The sequence below is a fragment of the Lycium ferocissimum genome, chromosome 10 (assembly GCF_029784015.1).
Source record: "Lycium ferocissimum isolate CSIRO_LF1 chromosome 10, AGI_CSIRO_Lferr_CH_V1, whole genome shotgun sequence".
NCBI lineage: Eukaryota > Viridiplantae > Streptophyta > Magnoliopsida > Solanales > Solanaceae > Lycium > Lycium ferocissimum.
This window is the reverse complement of record NC_081351.1, coordinates 26,050,836-26,069,651: the sequence shown is the minus strand read 5'-3', so window position 1 is coordinate 26,069,651 and position 18,816 is coordinate 26,050,836. Positions and strand designations below refer to the sequence as shown.

Here is an 18,816-nt window from a genome sequence, read left to right as displayed (position 1 = left end):
TTTCCCATTAAGTCTAAAGAGTGCCAGATATATACCCGTGCTTTGTTAAGTGAACCTCCTGTCGCATATTTCCATCCATTTCAAGTATTGGTGGATGCAGGATTTTCGCCAAGAGGTTCAACATCTACTAAATTACATTTTTCATCGAAGGGGATTCGGATGAGCCCCTTCCGCTCCTCTATCTCCGCCCATGATTTCAAGTGGGAGATTTGAAAAGAAGAATGCAAAAAAGAACTTGTGCGGAAATGAAATTGCCACATTGCTGAAATCTTTTTCTTCACATAAACATCTCAATTTGGAACTTATTGAAAAACATGTGTAACTTTTTTTGGGGGACTGATAATGGTAAAAACAAGTACCACTGGTGTGATTGGGATAAGCTTTGTTTCCCCAAAGATGAATCTGGTATTGGCATCAGGAGTATGATGGATATCTCATATACTCTTGCTGTTAAGAGATGGTGGAGATTTAGATCAATGAATTCACTGTGGGCTGATTTTCTAAAGGCAAAATATTGCATCAGAAAACATCATGTTGCTAAGAAATGGGTTCCTGGTGACTCTCAAGCATGGAAACATTTGCTATGGACAAGAGACAAAAGTGAAAAGTGCATTAACTGGAAAATCAACTCTGGAGATTGTAATTTTTGGTGGGATGACTAGACAAGAATGGGCCCTTTAGCTCAAATATGTCCTGACTTCATGATTGGTAATGGACAAAGGATCAAGATTAGAGATTTTATGAACAATAATAGGTGGAATGTCCAGAAGCTCTACAACACCATGCCAGGTCACATTGCTCTTTTCATTAGTTCTGTTGGTATTGGGGATGTGAATGACAGGGATTATGCAGTGTGGAAGGCTACTGATAATGGTCAATATTCAAATAAATCTGCTTGGACCATTATTAGAAGTCTTAGACAAAAAGCACCTTTGATTACTAAAATCTGGCACAATGCAGTTCCCTTCAAGATCTCTTTCCTTAGTTGGAGATTGTTACACAACAAATTGCCTTTCAAAGATGCTGTGGCTAAATTTGGTAAACAAGGCTTCAAAGACTGTATATGTTGCATCTCGCCACAAGATGAAACACCTCAACATGCTTTTATCGAAGGAAAGGTTGCTCATCATCTGTGGAACAAAATTGGAGCCCCTTTGGGCTTTAAACATCACAATATTCCTTTCAGAGGTTTACTTGAAGAATGGTGGAATAGAAAAGCCAAAAACAAGGTCCACAAATTTACTATGCAAATTGCTCCAATGATGATATTGTGGGAGATATGGAAAGCTTGGAGTTCTTGCAGATTTGGGGAACAAAAGAAGTTTGATTTATACAAGATGGAAATGCAAATCACCTGGAACATGAAAGCTGCAATAACTGTTGCATATCCCACCATCAATGCAGAGAGTCCGGAACCTAAATGACCCTAAAAAAGAAGAAATGAACCAAAATACCCCAAGAAAAAAAAGTAATACCTTTAATGCAGTTTTTTTATGCGTTATCTAAAAGTGAGTTAAAATCCGTTACCCGAATTTTCTTTAAAAAAAAAAAAAAAAAAAAAAAACGTAACGCACTATTTTAGTGCGCTATGTAACCATGTCATATATACTTACAATTAGCGTATCCATTTCATTACTATGCAAAAGTTTCCATTTCTAAAATATATATTTTTTTGGTAGCAAATCAAACTTCCTAAAATATTTATAATTAATTTTTTTCTAAAATATTTATAATATTAATTTAATGTTCTCATACCATAAGAACCTTTTAACAAATTTTTATTCTCTTATCTTTGATATTTATGAAAAATTATTAATTCTCTTGTTTTTTTATAATCATATTTTTTAACAAATTTTTTAACCTCTAGTTCATTGACTTCTTGCTCCCTTTTCTTAGTTAGTGTTTGTTTAGCTAACTTCAAAAACAGCAAGTGTATGATCTATTTACCACAAACAAAAGTAAATAATTTTTTATTATAATTGAAGTTTAATTATTTTAAATACTCATGTAATAAAAATTAATTCAAGATACACCTCTTTTCTTTAAAAATCGAACATTTACCCCACTTATACTATGAGAATAGTGACTCTCTATGGGGTATGCCGTAACTAAATGTATTTATTAAAAGAAAAATTAAAATTATAAATAACACAAATTACTTAATAAAACGTGTCAACTATTGTTATCAACTTTCTTGCACGCTAGGCAGCAAGTTATTTTAGTTATATTGAATTATAATATTTTATTATATAAGAATTCCTCATCTTTATTTTCTTTATTTATTCTTGATCTTCAAAATTATTTGAAAATTATTTATTCTGATACAATTTCATTTGCGTAATATTTCTTAAGATGTTAATTTTTTTGTTTGAAAAATTGGGAATACATCACTATAATTAAGATATTTTAGAAAATTGTTTTTGCCAAATACGTTAAAATTCTAGTTATCTTTCCATTAAATACTCATATAATAAGAACTAATTTGAGATACACCCTTGTATTTTAAAATCAAAGGTAGGATTTTCACAGTATAAGTGGTGTAAATGTTTGATTTTAAAATATAAGGTAAGTACCTCGAATTAATTCTTATTTACATTAGTATTTAGTGTAATTAATCCTCACTTATATAAAAATTATTTACTTTGGTAAACAGATCTTAGAGTCGATTATTTTTAGACTTAGCTAAACAAACATTAATTAAGAAAAAACCAACAAGCCAATGAACAAGAGGATAAATAATTTGTTAAAAGATAATTATTATAAAGTAAGAGAATAAATACTTTCTATAAGAATAAATGTTTTTCATAAATATCAAAAGATAAGATAATACATACTTTGGTAACAATTTGTTAAAAAATATTCTTATAATATTAGAAGATAAAATAATACTCCCTCCGTTCACTTTTACTTGTCTAGAACTTTGCACATTCCTTAAGAAATAATAAATAAAATGCATAAATTTATCACGGTATTCATATTAATTGATGTAAATTTTTAATGGCTTGAAAATGATTTGAAATGAGTAATTACTACTATGGGTAAAACATGAAAAAAAAAAAATGATCTTCTCTTAATATACTAAAAGACAAGTAAAAGTGAGAATATATTTTTAGAATACTGAATAAGTAAAAGTGAACAGAGGAGTATTATAAATATTTTAAAAGATGGGAACTTTTGCATAGTTTTTGAAATGGATACAGTTAATTCGCCTAGCCTAAGGTAGGTTTAGCTTGCATAGCGCACTAAAATAGTGCGTTATTTCATTTAGTTTTTTTTTTTTAAAAGAAAATTTGGGTGACGGATTTTAATGGGAGACGTTAACTCACTTTTATATAACGCATAAAAAAACTGCGTTAAAGGTATTTTGTTATCAACTTTTTTTCTTGGGGTATTTTGGTTCATTTCTTTTTTTTTGGGGTCATTTAGGTTCCGGACTCGTTTTTGACTTGACGTGAAGTTTAAGAAATAAAAGAATACTTTTGAAACTTGTGGTCTAAAACAAATCATAGAAATTTATGTTGCTAAAAATCATTTCATAAAGTTGAATTGTCACTATATATAGAAAAATATAATTTTTTTTTACGCTGACTAAAAAAGAAAGAATTCCATATAAATTGAGACGGAGGAATCGTTATTGAAAACATCTTTTAGCTAAGAGCCTGTTTGGATGGGCTTAAAAAAAACAGCTTATAAGCTGCTTTAGATAAACTAAGTCAAACGGGCTCAATTATTTGTTTGGGCTTATTTTAAATACAAAACGACTTTAAGCTGACTAGCCAAACACTCAAAAAAGCTTAAAACAACAACTTATAAGCCAATGCAAACGGGCTCTAAGTCACCCGCGTCTCAGCCCTTTTCCGAATTGAGGGTATTTTTGTTCAAATAAATTTTTAGATTAAAGATAATTATTGTTTACTACTTTTGATTCGGTAGCTATTTCCTTTCTGTATTTGGTCCTCTTGTTTACTGGTTAGCCGCCAATCCCTCACAAAACATTCATTAAAGAAAAAACGGAACTTGTTATATTCCTTAAAACCCTAAACCCTTGGCGCACACACACAGCTTCACAAAATTGGCCATGGGCAGTGCTTCAGATAGTGATAGTGATAGTGATAGCAGCCCAAAGTTAGAAAAGGTTTCAGTTTGGGATTTGCCTGATGTCCCAAAGGGGAAATTGCCACCTCACCTTGAACTCCGAAGGACTCGTGTTCTTTGTGCTTCTTTAGCTCCCACTAATGTAAAAACCTCTCTTCTTCCTTTTCTTGATGATTGTTGTTGTGTTGTGTTTTTCACTTTTCTACTTCAGAATTTAGATTGTTTTTTTCGCGAGTTTCACCCCTCAACATGTATGTAATAATAATTTTCTCTTTTATATAAATTTTTATGCAACGGAGGCGGGTTGTGCCAAAGGGCAAGTTGCCCCCTCCCCTTGAGCTCCAAAGAACTCGAGTTCTCTGTGCTTCTTTAGCTCCCACTAATGTAAATCTCTCATCTTGTTTTTTTTTTCTCCGTTTTCTTGATGAATGTTATTGTGGTGTGCTTTTCACTTTGCTAGTTCTGAATGGAGATAATGATTAAAAAATACAGATGAACTACTCCGTCCCCCCAATTTATGTGATATAGTTTGACTAGACGCCGAGTTTAACAAAGAAAGGAACACTTTTGAAACTTGTGGCCTAAAACAAATCATAGATATCTGTGTGGCCTTAATTCATCTCATTAAGGGTAAAATGGGAATTTTAGAGGTAAATTATTGCTAGATATAGAAAAGTGTCATTCTTTTTGAAACATACTAAAAAGGAAAGAGTGTCATAGTATCATTTTTTGCGAGTTTCACACCCAAACTATCAACTGTTACCTTTTTCAACCTGAGCTATCACCATCTGTGTATTAAAACACACCTAGTTGAGTAGATGGTGATAGTTCAGGTACGAAAAAGGAACAACTGATAGTTGGCCTAGTCAGTTTCGAGGTGTGTTTTAGTACATAGATGGTGATAGCTCAGGTAGGAAAAGGGAACAACTTATAGTTGTCCTAGTCAGCTTCGAGATGTGTTTTAATACATATATAGTGATAGTTTAAGTAGGAAAAAGAAACAACTGATAGTTGGGGTGTGAAACTCGCGAAAAAGTGATAGTTCAGGTGTGTTTTTGACCATTAACTATTAAGAATTTGAGGTTTCCTTTACTGTTCTTATATTTGTTTTGTTTTTTTGTTTTCTTTTGGGGAGTGAAGACAGAGAAGGTACAATACTCAGGCGCCTATGCATCTATGGGTGTTGATAACAGCGTGCGCTTTGAGCAATTCCGCAATAACTTCAAAGTGGAAGTTGTGAGACTTGACGAGGACGAATTGGAGTTTGACATGATTGGTATCGATCCTTCTCTTGCCAACGCATTTCGCAGAATCCTCATTGCAGAGGTGCTCACCCCTTTTCGTGTTTTTTATCCCCACTTTTCTTCAAGGTTTCTGAATTGAATTTGTGCCGTGGTTAGGTTTTGTTTTATTGTTTGTTTCGTGCTTTTAGATAAACTATGAAGCTATTCATTGATTTAGTGGGGCTACATGGTAAAATTTCATTACTAATTGATTTTTTTTTTTTTTTTTTTTTTTTTTTGATAATACAACAACAACATACCCTGTGTAATCCCACATGTGGAGTTTGGGAGGGTAGAGTGTGTGCTGGTGATAAGTAAGGTAAATAGATGAAAACCTGCATCAAGTGAATGCTGGTGATTAGAAGCTATTACAAAAAAGAGCCTTACTGACTGGGAAGAGAACTAATAAAATCGAGCAAGGACTCTACATCCTGTGTTTCATGTACATCTGCCATATTGCTCCAGAAAGAAAGCGTAGAAATGCAAAGAAAATTAAGACTAATTACATTTTCCATTTTGTCTTAAAAATTTCTAGTTTGACGCTAGTTTGAGGTTCTTTCCTGCTTATCTATCAACAAGATGAACTCAATGATTGGGACATATGTATTTTTATTCCTCATAATAGATGCTGGCTTGTTTGGTTCCTCTACTTGAACTCTTGCTTGAATTGTGTCGGGCATTTGAGATGTTGATTAAGTTCATTTATTTCCCTTGGTTGTCATGCAGGTCCCGACCATAGCTATTGAAAAAGTTCTTATTGCAAACAATACGTCCATTATCCAAGATGAAGTGCTCGCTCATAGACTTGGTCTCATCCCAATTAAGGTCGATCCAAGGCTTTTTGAGTATATGTCAGGTATTAGATCTTCTTGTAGTATCGTATGTGTAGTTATACTATTGAGTTTCCTTTTAATCCCCTTCCCCCCTTTTCTCAAATAAATGGTTTGCTTTTGATGGGAATTATGATGGCTAATTACCTTGTTTTTTTCCCTTCCAGAAAATGATGTCCCTAACGAAAAGAATACAGTTGTTTTCAAACTCCATGCTCGTTGTAAAAAAGGCAGTGAACGACGAAGAGGTACTATTATATGCTTATATCATGAAAATTTTCTCATCATTTATTTTTGCATTATCTGTTCATTCATGTGTGTGGTTCTCCATTTGATTATATATATATATATATATATATATATATATATAGTCATGCGGGCTAATCAATTTTTCTTCCTTTCTGTGTAAAAAATTGCAGTCTTGTCCAGTGAGCTGAAGTGGTTACCCAATGGAAGTGAATTGATACTAGCAACAGAAAGTCAAGCATCAAATTCGAGTGCAAAACCAAAAACTTACACTTCATTCAGCTGTAGTCAAGGTACTCGACCAGAATTCTTGAATGACCCAATTGCCCCCAAAGATGCAGATATCATTGTAGCCAAACTCGGACCTGGTCAGGTAGACTTTGTGCCTTGTATGTTCTTCTTTGCTTCTTTCTGTTGAAAAAGAAAACAGAGGAAGAAAACTATTAGGGCAAATGTTTGAATTGTCAAACATTGTAGTATTGCTATTTGATCATCAGCTCTATGCTCTTTTATTATTTCACAAACTCTTTATAGGTGCACTTTTGCTAGTGCTTTCATATCCTTTTCCCGCTTTGCATATTACTAAGTGATGATACTGCTAGACAACCATTTGATACAGAAGTTTTGAAGATCTAAAATACCTATATCACCATTTAACTAAGATTCACAAAATTGTACCAACTACTTTTGACTCTTTGTATGTAGTGCACTCACTCATTCCACAAAATTTTGTTAGTGCTTTCTGGTTTGAACTTAAATGCTAATACATATTTGTCTCTGTTAAACAGAAATTTTACCTTTACAAAATGTTTAGTGGTAAATTTTTTTAGAATTAAGCTGTTTAATTTACTTCTGCGGTATTTTTATGCCTCCTTTGTAGGAAATCGAGCTAGAAGCTCATGCTGTTAAAGGCATGGGTAAGACACATGCAAAGTGGTCTCCTGTGGCTACCGCTTGGTACAGAATGCTTCCTGAGGTGACTAGAGATTTTTTCACAATATTCAATTTGATGTATATAGAATACCTTCTGACTATTTGTTTTCAGATTTCACTTCTTAAATCTGAACTCTAGCATATTTTGGTAAATGCTGGGTTTTGATCTTTTTGTTTGCGTGCTGAAGGTTGTATTATTGCGAGATATTGAAGATGATGAAGCAGAAGCACTTGTGAAGAAGTGTCCAGTTAAGGTGTTTGACATCGAAGATATGGGTAAAGGTATAGCGACATATATGTCAGTCCTTGATTTAATTAGGTCACCATTGCAGTGTTCGAAGCGGAAAAGCTGAAGCAATATTGATCTTTCCACTGTTTCTAACAAGCATTAATGTATAGGTAAAAAGAGGGCAACTGTTGCACGACCAAGGGCTTGCACACTTTGCAGGGAATGCATCAGAGAGGAAGGGTGGGACAAGAATGTAGCATTGAGACGTGTAAATGACCATTTCATCTGTAAGTTGCAGAGACCTCCAAAACCTCTTGGCATATCCTTTAAATAGAATAATATCTGTATCTTTGTTCCCTTAGTATCTGCTTTCTTGTGAGCTTAAATTCAAAATTTTTGGAGTGAATAGGTTAAAAAAACCCAAAACTATCATTATTTTGCGAGTTTCATATCTAAACTATTGGGTGTTCATAGAACCAAAAATATACCCTGGAGGAAAATGACATGCCACGTAAACATCAAGCTCCAAAAGCTTCTCCAAAGAGTTCCAAGTGGCAGTATATATGAATAAACATTGAGAGAATAGGTTAAAAGTTAAAACCCCTCCAAACTATCACTGTTTTGCGAGTTTCATACCTAAACTATTGGGTGTTCACAAAACCCCCATAAACTCAATGTGTCAGGTTGCCTCATTTTAAGACTTATTTCATTCCCCCACACCCTCAGCAAGTTAACCCAAACATTTTGCCATATATTCAACCGGCGGTTTTTAATCTAAAGGCAGTTATAGTCCAGGGGGTAATAGGAACACCCAATGGTTTAGGTATGAAATTCGCAAAATAATGATAGTTTAAGGGGTTTTTAACACATTGACTCAGTTTATTGAGTTTCAATTTCTGTTTGGATTATTGAGGTAACTCTGATGAGATAATGACAATAATATATTACTTTGTCCAAGAAAATACTGGTAGTGATATATTAGCATTTTTTAATTGATTATAACTGATTAATTTTATTTCAGTCCGTGATGTGCTTAGAGACTTTAGAGTATTAAGAGGTTAACCTGAATTTACTCATCACATCAAAATTCTGCATGTTGAAGCGTTAGGTTAAGTGTAATATGTTAGAATTTGGTGCATATTTTGAAGTTGCAGAATGAAATAGATTCTTATGCTTCAGGTTGATTGTAACATGAGAAAAAGTCATGCATATTTTTCAGTTGCTGGATTAACGCAATTATGTGCTTCTTGGTGATAAATGATTTACCATTCCTTGGGGCTTGATCTTCGGATAAACTTGTGTTATTTCTTGTGAATTTTTCTAGTTACCATAGAGTCAACTGGAGCATTGCCACCTGAGGTGCTGTTTACTGAAGCTGTAAAGATTTTGGAAGAAAAATGTGAACGGGTGATAACGGAGCTGTCATGATCAGGTCTAAAGTATATCTGGATACCTACTTCTTACCTCAGAGCCAAGGCAAGAGTTCAGCTTGGTTTCTTATGTGTATGATAGTGCAATTTTCTCTTTTCCTACATTCATATTTCCAAAGTTTTATTTGTCAATTGTCTTCGGACACATATAGACGGGAATGGTAAAAGTGGGTGGTGCTTGTATTCCTCACTACTTGTCTTGGGAAACACAAGTACGCGACATGTTAATTTAAGTATCTAATTTTGTTGAGGATGTGGTAAAAACTAACAAGTTTATAGTTCCTCCTGTGTTTGTCTTGCTTTATTTTTGCTCCTTGGGAGAGAAATGGACAAAAGGAAAGGTGTTTAAAGTTTTTTCTCCCTTTATACATATGAGAACTGCTTTCCCAAAGATTGGACATCCAGTAAGGTTATTAGGAGTCATTTAGCCATAGAATTTTTTTCCTTTTTCCCAATCATTGTTTGGTTATACATTGGACTAATTTTTCGGTTAGTTTTCAAGATGAGTTTTTCAAACTGGTTTGACTAGTTTTTCAAGAGAAAAATCTTTTTCCACTCACAAAACTTCCAAATTAGTTTACTGGTTTTACGAAATTTTGGTTTCTAACTTTTTGCAATATAATTCGTTTCTTTTCCAGTCATTCAAGTGTGGAATAAATAATAATTCATCTAAGTTTCAGTAGTCTGAACAAATGCTTCAAAGTTATGTCAGCGTGAGTTTACAGCTTACCACACGACCTGCTTGATTGAACGAATATATACAGAGTGAATTTTATACTGTATGGCTGTGGTAAAACACCTGACAAGGGGTGGCAAATTTTGTAAAATCTCTTCTATTCAATTATTTTCCAGACCTGAGTTATAGCAGAGTTAACATAAAATGAGGTGATATCTTCACATTTTGAGATATAATAAACCCAAACATTTTGTAAAACATGTTATGATATGCTTAAGATTACACTATTCATAAATTTCATGATAACCATGACGACGCCCCTCTGTATTTTTGCTAAACAAGATCATCATTTGGGCTCATATACTAAAACGATAGTCCAACAAATAGTTCATACACACTTGACACTTCTAACTAGGCCCATCATACAAAAATGGTCCAAGAAATTTGTCCATACAAATAAGAGGAGCATTCTTATTTCCTCCTATTATTTTCATAGGAATATCGTTCCAATATTGCAGTAAATGACTAAAGTGCAGTAAAATTGCATTTATAGCTCGAGAATAGGGATGCTTTGATTAAAAAAGAAAATGGGTGTGAACATGACTTTTTACAATAAGAATAACATGTTGTATCTTCATATTACCAATTTGTATATGAATTCAACCCTAAACAAACCTTTTTCTTGTATAAAAAATTCTTACCTTTTTTTTTTTTTTTTTTTTTTTTTTTTTTTTGAGTTCTACGACGCTAAATTCATGACAAGCAAATCAATTATTTGGATATGTTGAAGCAATTAATTTTACACAATTGTTACCAATTACTTAAACCGGAGATGGTTTACAGATGGGGTCCAACTTACTACATCTATGAGCCAACCCAAGTTAATTAATTTTAGAGGAAATAACACAATTTTAAAAAGTAATTTTTAAAAGTTTCAACTATTTTCAAAATATTATATAAAAATAATTTATGTTAAGTTTTTAACTGTTAATTATAGGCACTACAATCACATGTAACTTGCCAACTTGGATCGGAAAGGTTTAAAATATTTGGTCCTAACAATAACTCGTAAGGAGCATGCATCATTGTTCTTCGATCACTTTCATATCCACATTAAACACATAATTGTTCTTCGATCACTTTCATTTCCACATTAAACACGACATCTATATATCTTAAATGCTTGAATTAAGAAGCTAGCTCGATGGAAAGTATGGCTCTTTTAATTACACTCAGTTGATTCAGTAACCAATTAGAAAGATGGCAAAGTATTAATTGCTAGCAATACCTACATAGCTTGTCACTTACAACTGAATTTATCATCAATTTGTAAAAAATAAATTTGGTGTTGGAAAATTGCTATTGGGTCGGGTCCACCCATAAGGAGTGCTAACTAGCTCGTTAACCCTTTAGCTAGTCCTCCTCCTCCTAAACCCTATTACTATCACATAAATACACCATTATGGGTGTAGGAAAAAAGGATGATTTTTCACAATAGAAAACGGTTAGGGTTAGGATATAATCTATGCATCATCCGTTAGAGAGATATCTAGGTTGTGGACAAAGGGAGTTCATCCGCTTTGTGAGGATTCCCAACGATCGGTGACACGAGTCGTGGTTGCTGCATATCTGTTTCCCCTATGGAGAAACCTGAAAGTTTTCTAACTAGTATTTACGCTTCAAAATACTTCGTTGGTATCAGAGCCATAGACTTGTGTTCTGATTGGAGACTTGATCGTATGCAATACGTGAAAATTAGGGTTTTTATGTTAATCTTGAATCTTAATTGCATTATTTCATGTCTGTAAATGCCTAGTTTTTAATATTCAAAGAAAAAAAAAAAAGATGTATGATAGAGCCAGTGGTAGCTTCCTATTCCTTCCTTCAAACCCGTAAATTGGTTCAGTGGCCTTCTAGTAAACATGGTGAATACTTTTCCTTTCTTTATGTTATGAATCTTTCTACAAATGAAGAGAACCACCCTGGGCATCACTAGCCATTCAGAAATAGCTTGCAAATTACATTACAGAAAACAAGATATGTTACTGCAATTACTATTGTGCATTAAGGCGCAAGGGAAACACTGAACCCTTCATATAGTATTGTGTAGTGGTGCCTTCAGCTTCTCAACCGCTTTCCGTCCTTCATATATAATTGATAAAATGAGATTAAGAAAGAAAAAGGATTACCTCCCACTTTCTTATTAGTTTAAGGGATTTTTTTTTTTTTAAAAAAAAAAAAAAAAAGCAAAGGGTTCTTTAAAAATAGCATTTTTATAAAAAAAATGTGTTTAAAAAAGAAAGAAACAATGTTTATTAGGAAAAGGACAATTTTAACCTTAAGTAATGATATGTGCATTTTTGTTCAATTTCACATAGTTTAAGGGCATTTTTGGACTAAACTATAAACGAAGGACATTTTTATTCAATTTTACATAGTTTAAGGGCATTTTGACGCTCTTCCATTTTGAGACCAACTAAAAATGAAAGAGTGTTGTATAAATAGGGACAGAAGGAGTAGTTATTAACAAAGGTCTTTTACCTAACTCACCCACGTCTCTGCCCTTTTCCAAATTGAGGGCATTTGTGTCCAAATAAATTTTTATATTAAAGATAATTATTGTTTACTACTTTCTCCGTCTCAAAATATTTGTCACCTATTTCTTCGTGTTCTCTCTCCTCAATAAATATTTACTTCATTAATGACGAAACCTCTTAAATGTTTGTATGTGAACTCACAAAATCAGCCCATTGATGTAATTAATACAAGGGTAAAATAGAAAAAAGCTAATAAATATTTTGAGACAAGTATTTTTAATAAGGACGATAAATATTTTGGGAGGGAGTGGTACAACTATTTACTTTTGATTTGGTAGCTATTTCCGAAAAATTGCTATATATATGAATTTTTACATCCGGATGCCCTTTTTGTATTTAGTCCTCCAGTTTACGGGTTAGCCGCCAGCCCCTCTTCAGTTGCACAAAACATCCATTAAAAAAAAAAAAAAAAAAAAAAGGAACTTGTTATATTCCTTAAAACCCTAAACCCTTGACACACACAAACCGCAAAATTTGCCATAGGCAAGATGCTTGAGATAGCGATAGCGAGATGGATTCCCCAAAGTTAGAAAAGGTTTCAGTTTGGGATTTGCCTGATGTCCTAAAGGGGAAATTGCCACCTCACCTTGAACTCCGAAGGACTCGTGTTCTTTGTGCTTCTTTAGGTCCCACTGATGTAAAAACCTCTCTTCTTTTTATTTTATTTTTCCTTTTCTTGATGATTGTTGTTGTATTGTGTTTTTCACTTTGCTAATTTCAGAAGCCATTACTCTGCCCACAGAGAAAGAAAAAGAGCTCTGATACCACTAATGCACAATTACAAGGAATTGATATGGGATTTACAGAATTAAAAGGAGAAAGAGCTAAGAGAAGAAGGAAACAACATTTAATTCATAATGCTCAACTCATAATTACAATGTTAATATATCCACTTTCCTTGCAATTAACTAAGGACTAAGTTAAAAATACTGAAAATGAAATAACAAATTTAAGGACTAAATAGCAAAAGCTGGAAAAGGAACAAATAACGAAACTAACTAATTTTTGTGGACTCTTTGCTATGCCTAAGGTACTATCAGAGTTGCATGGCATTTTATACGGTCCATCCCATAAATGACATATGAAAGAAGATTTTTCACTTTTGTAAAAGAATGCACCGTCCGAATCAATTGTTGCACTAAGGAAAAGTCAAAAAAGGAATGCTGCACATTTGCTTTGCCTCTGAGCAGTGATGTCTCTAGTGATATCTGCATGGACATTTGTTAGCATATAAAAGAGGAGCTCTGCAGCTCAATTTAAGCATACCAACAAAGAGAGAAAAAGAAACATAGAGAGCAGTGAGTTATTTCATAGACCGTGTAAAATAGTTTGTGAAGGAAAAACTAGGTTGAGTGATATTTTAGTGAGGTGGGAAATCAAAAGAGGGTTATTTTTTTTGAGTGTGTAGTGGTCTTTGTAGTACCATACTAAAATAGTTAAAAATGAAGAAGCGACTCTCTACGCTTTTACAAATTGAGGGTATTTTTGTCCAAATTTGCTTTCATGTTAAAAGTTAATAATTTTTTCATTTACTTTTCGTAGGCGTTTGGCCATAGAAATCAAATATTTTGAATTTTTGAAATTGGTGTAGAAGATGAAGTTGTGTTTGGGTATATCTTTTGCAAAGAATATCTGATTTTTTGAATGTAATTTTCCTAAAAAAACATGAAATATGATTTATTCCCTGATAAATCAATAATATTTTTCGGGTAGGTTATCGATTTTGAACAGCCTTACTTCAGGTTAATTTTTTCAATTGAACTCCCTCCGTCCCGTTTATGAAGGTTTTTGACTGAGTCCGGAACCTAAATGACCCTAAAAAAGAAGAAATGAACCAAAATACCCCAAGAAAAAAAATTAATACCAAAATAACTTTAACGCAGTTTTGTTATGCATTATCTAAGAGTGAGTTAACGTCACCTGTTAAAATCCGTTACCCGAATTTTCTTTAAAAAAAAAATGAAGTAACGCACTATTTTAGTGCGCTATGTAACCATGTCATATATACTTACAATTAGCATATCCATTTCATTACTATGCAAAAGTTTCCATTTCTAAAATATATATTTTTTTGGTAGCAAATCAAAATTCCTAAAATATTTATAATTAATTCTTTTCTAAAACATTTATAATATTAATTTAATGTTCTCATACCATAAGAACCTTTTAACAAATTTTTATTCTCTTATCTTTGATATTTATGAAAAATTATTAATTCTCTTGTTTTTTTTATAATCATATTTTTTAACAAATTTTTTAACCTCCAGTTCATTGACTTCTTGCTCCCTTTTCTTAGTTAGTGTTTGTTTAGCTAACTCTAAAAACAGCGAGTGTATGATCTATTTACCACAAACAAAAGTAAATAATTTTTTATTATAATTGAAGTTTAATTATTTTAAATACTCATGTAATAAAAATTAATTCGAGATACACCTCTTTTCTTTAAAAATCGAACATTTACCCCACTTATACTATGAGAATAGTGACTCTCTATGGGGTATGCCGTAACTAAATGTATTTATTAAAAGATAAATTAAAATTATAAATAACACAAATTACTTAATAAATCGTGTCAACTATTGTTATCAACTTTCTTGCACGTTAGGCAGCAAGTTATTTTAGTTATATTGAATTATAATATTTTATTATATAAGAATTCCTCATCTTTATTTTATTTATTTATTCTTCCGCTTCAAAATTATTTGAAAATTATTTATTCTGATACAATTTCATTTGCGTAATATTTCTTAAGAAGTTAATTTTTTTGTTTGAAAAATTGGGAATACATCACTATAATTAAGATTTTTTAGAAAATTGGTTTTGCCAAATACGTTAAAATTCTAGTTATCTTTCCATTAAATACTCATATAATAAGAACTAATTTTGAGATACACCCTTACATTTTAAAATCAAAGATAGGATTTTCACAAAAGATATGTGGTCTAAATGTTCAATTTTAAAATACAAGGTATGTACCTCGAATTAATTCTTATTTACATTAGTATTTAGTGTAATTAATCCTCACTTATATAAAAATTATTTACTTTGGTAAACAGATCTTAGAGTCGATTGTTTTTAGAATTAGCTAAACAAACATTAATTAAGAAAAAACCAACAAGCCAATGAACAAGAGGATAAATAATTTGTTAAAAGATAATTATTACAAAGTAAGAGAATAAATACTTTCTATAAGAATAAATGTTTTTCATAAATATCAAAAGATAAGAGAATACATACTTTGGTAACAATTTGTTAAAAAATATTCTCATAATATTAGAAGATAAAATAATACTCCCTCCGTTCACTTTTACTTGTCTAGAACTTTGCACATTCCTTAAGAAATAATAAATAAAATGCATAAATTTATCACGATATTCATATTAATTGATGTAAATTTTTAATGGCTTGAAAATGATTTGAAATGAGTAATTACTACTATGGGTAAAACATGAAAAAAAAAAATGATCTTCTCTTAATATACTAAAAGACAAGTAAAAGTAAAAATATATTTTTAGAATACTGAATAAGTAAAAGTGAACAGAGGAGTATTATAAATATTTTAAAAGATGGGAAATTTTGCATAGTTTTTGAAATGGATACAAGCACTCCGCCCACCTAAGGTAGGCTTAGCTTGCATAGCGCACTAAAATAGTGCGTTATTTCATTTAGTTTTTTTTTTTTTTTAAAAGAAAATCCGGGTGACAGATTTTAACGGAGGACGTTAACTCGCTTTTATATAACGCATAAAAAAATTGCGTTAAAGGTATTTTGTTATCACTTTTTATTCTTGGGGTATTTTGGTTCATTTCTTCTTTTTTTGGGGTCATTTAGGTTCCGGACTCCAATGTAGAAGGCAACTGGTGTAACAGAGGTGATATGATTGAAAAACTTAGCCCTGTGGTAAAATGCATCCCTGTATGCTAGAGAAAACCAGAGATGGGATGGTTTAATCTTAACACTGATGGCAATTTTGTGGATATTACTAACAAAGCTTAAGATAGGTGGCATTCTAAGAAATGAGGAAGGGATCTAATAATGGCTTTTTCTATCTCTGTGGACTGTGAGAGTCACAATATTGCAGAAGCATTGGCTGCTGAGCATGGCATTGGATGGTGCATGAATCATGGCTTTGATAATGTGCAAATTGAGCTAGACTCCCAAATCATAGTCATGATGCTGCTCAACAAAGATACAAACAACTTGAGCTCAAGGAGACCATCAACAACACAAATGGCTTTCGTAAAGATGCAATTGTGCAAATTTCTCACTGTTACAGAGAGGCTAACATGGTGGCTGATTTCCTTGCTAAAATGGCTTCAACAAGTAGAAGGAGGACCTTATATCTTTCTCAAAGGGATTTACCAAGAGAAGTCAAGGGGCTAATTCAACTTGATGAGCAACAACTTTCTACTTTTAGAAGAAGATTTGAAAAATGTAACTTCTTTGTAAGCTAGAATATCTTGATAGCTAGGGAGGATTCTGTTCATTTGGCTGCCTCCTCCCTTTTAGATTGTTTTTACAATCTCTTTTGTAGACTAGAGGCAAGATTCCATGTCTCCCTCTAGTCATTGTAAATTATCTTTACTTATATAATACATGGTAGGGGTCAAGCCAAACCCCCCACAACATACGTTCACAATCTAACGGTGATGGCTTAATATAAAAATAAAATAAAAGTATTACCATGTTCCAGAGATAACCAGGCTGCAGAAAGTAAAGATACTAAAAGCCACAATTGCCTGTGTATACACAAAATTGACTCTGAAACCAAAGATATGTATACCTTTCATTTTTACTTCTTTTACAGAGAATATAATTGTATTAATTTACAATTAACAGAACTATTCTGATGTGTTCTCCAGAAGGTTATACATGCAGCCGTGTACTTTCAAGAGCTCTCCCTCCTAACCCCCTCCCCCAACCCAAAAACCCAAAAGCTAGAGAAAAGGAGAAAGAAACAGAAAAAGAAAAGATTATGTATCCCTACAGAAGGCAGCTCTTTTAATGCATTAGCTTGTATCAGATTTGTGCTGTAGGTAGATCACCGGTTATCCTGCTTGCTATCTGGTGGATCAAGCATCAAGTCATGGCTTCTGAACAAAAGAATATATTTCCTAAAGAGGAGACTCTGATTAGATTAGAATTGGGAAGATGTAGATGGCCGATCCTCTTGCTTCTCTACAAGCACACACCTTGATGGCGGACCAAAAATGCTTAATAGTACCTGCAACGGAGGAGCAAGTGGACAACTTAAAAGGCTTAGCCAAGTTTGCTTCATACTTCAAGATCTCCATGAATTATTTCCGACACAGTTTTACGTCTCACAGGATTCTGGTATGGCTACCAACATAATCGCCACTTAAGGAAATCTAAGATATTTAAGTAAAATTAAGGATTAAGTTCACTAGCTAAAGTGATTGTACTCATATGGTTATAGCATGAATTGCTTATACGATTGAGAAGTGGCATAAAATCCCACATGTACTTAACTAATATAAACTAGGAAAGCATTTTGGGAAAGAGCATGCATATAGAATCTTTTTAAGAGAAGTAAAACAATTTTTATCTGGACTGGAAAGGAAGATGGTCATTCAGTTCAAAACAGAGATATTCTATGTTAGGAAATAGTTCAATTATATGATATGGTTATTTAGTAGGATGAATATCATTCTATTTTTTGTGTAGTAAAACTATTTAGCACAATTTTTTCATTGAACTTTCCTTTCGCTGTTTAAAGAAAGTGATGGAACTTTTTAGTTCTAGTCACAAGAGTAAAAAATAAAGATTAGAAAAAAGATTGTGCAAAGTCGAAACTCACCACAAAGATTCTTATCATATATTCAGTTTAAGATTAAAGATTTTGGTAACAATAGCATGGATAATTAGTTTTGAAGGTTGTGAAAGAGAGGATTTAGTCAATGGAAGAAAAGAGGATGCTATTACTTCAGGTCACTTACAGGTAAAAATACGAGTCCATGTAGAAAACCAAGAAGAACCAAAGCCAGGTACATTTGGAAGTAGTAAACCTGCAAAATGTAGGTGAAGATGAAGACAACCAGAAAAAGTGGCTCACTCCATTTATGATTTTCCATGCAAGTAGACATACCACAAAAACTTCTGTCCTTGAGAAACAAAGAACAATGACACCGACCAGCTTTGTAAGCGTGATACCACTGCAAAAGGTGGGAATAGTAAACAAAAAAAGTGAGAATTCTTTGTCAGATGTATATTTTCTTCAATGTCTACCACATTCATTGTGTTTCTTTGTTGCATTAAATCTTCAAATGCATCATGCTCTTTAGGTCCATTAGCTATTCTCTGTGCCAGTAAGCATAGGTTGAAAGGAATCAGATCCTTTCTAGTTTATTACGCAGCTCATTACAGGTCAATTTAATTCCTATTTTTCATATTTGTTTTGACATGACTAGCTATTCCTGACAGCTCATTTCATATAATATAGCTATGTTCTAAAATTCGAACATTCATGGACATGTACT

At 32.7% G+C, this 18,816-nt stretch overlaps 3 protein-coding genes across 6 annotated transcripts in view; 2 read left to right on the top strand and 1 right to left on the bottom strand.

Moving 5' to 3' along the window:
* Positions 1–301: 301 nt before the first annotated feature.
* Positions 302–17,266, top strand: LOC132033008 (uncharacterized). The gene is made up of 2 exons (XM_059422848.1): positions 302–1,407; positions 16,173–17,266. Exons 1-2 carry the CDS (start codon positions 669–671, stop codon positions 16,241–16,243), a joined length of 810 nt encoding a protein of 269 aa, XP_059278831.1. The 5' UTR covers positions 302–668; the 3' UTR covers positions 16,244–17,266.
* Positions 4,025–9,327, top strand: LOC132033005 (uncharacterized). Of its 2 annotated transcripts, none has more exons than XM_059422842.1 (9): positions 4,025–4,237; positions 5,236–5,421; positions 6,105–6,234; positions 6,376–6,456; positions 6,628–6,827; positions 7,335–7,430; positions 7,576–7,669; positions 7,787–7,903; positions 8,941–9,327. In XM_059422842.1, the coding sequence occupies exons 1-9, from the start codon at positions 4,079–4,081 to the stop codon at positions 9,042–9,044; spliced, it is 1,167 nt and encodes a 388-aa protein (XP_059278825.1). In that variant the 5' UTR covers positions 4,025–4,078; the 3' UTR covers positions 9,045–9,327. The 2 variants fall into 2 exon arrangements, with proteins under 2 accessions (XP_059278825.1, XP_059278826.1); XM_059422843.1 differs by lacking the exon at positions 4,025–4,237 and adding an exon at positions 4,330–4,479.
* LOC132033007 (uncharacterized) overlaps positions 17,075–18,816 on the bottom strand; it is a 15,855-nt gene continuing 14,113 nt past the window's right edge. For all 3 annotated transcript variants that reach the window (XM_059422846.1, XM_059422844.1, XM_059422845.1), the window contains 3 exons: positions 18,426–18,492; positions 18,277–18,345; positions 17,075–17,543 (listed from right to left, as the gene is read on the bottom strand). In XM_059422846.1, coding sequence (XP_059278829.1) covers positions 17,457–17,543; positions 18,277–18,345; positions 18,426–18,492 — 223 coding nt within the window. In that variant the 3' untranslated portion in view covers positions 17,075–17,456. The remainder of the gene's footprint in view (positions 17,544–18,276; positions 18,346–18,425; positions 18,493–18,816) is intronic.

Bases quoted from the DNA above. Each gene is read 5' to 3' on its own strand.
- LOC132033008 (XM_059422848.1), top strand. From the start codon at position 669: ATGGGCCCTTTAGCTCAAATATGTCCTGACTTCATGATTGGTAATGGA. The intron at 1,408-16,172 runs GTCCGGAACCTA...CCAATGTAGAAG, and splicing joins TCCCACCATCAATGCAGAGA to GCAACTGGTGTAACAGAGGT.
- LOC132033005 (XM_059422842.1), top strand. From the start codon at position 4,079: ATGGGCAGTGCTTCAGATAGTGATAGTGATAGTGATAGCAGCCCAAAG. The intron at 4,238-5,235 runs GTAAAAACCTCT...TGGGGAGTGAAG, and splicing joins CTTCTTTAGCTCCCACTAAT to ACAGAGAAGGTACAATACTC. The intron at 7,670-7,786 runs GTATAGCGACAT...ATTAATGTATAG, and splicing joins CATCGAAGATATGGGTAAAG to GTAAAAAGAGGGCAACTGTT.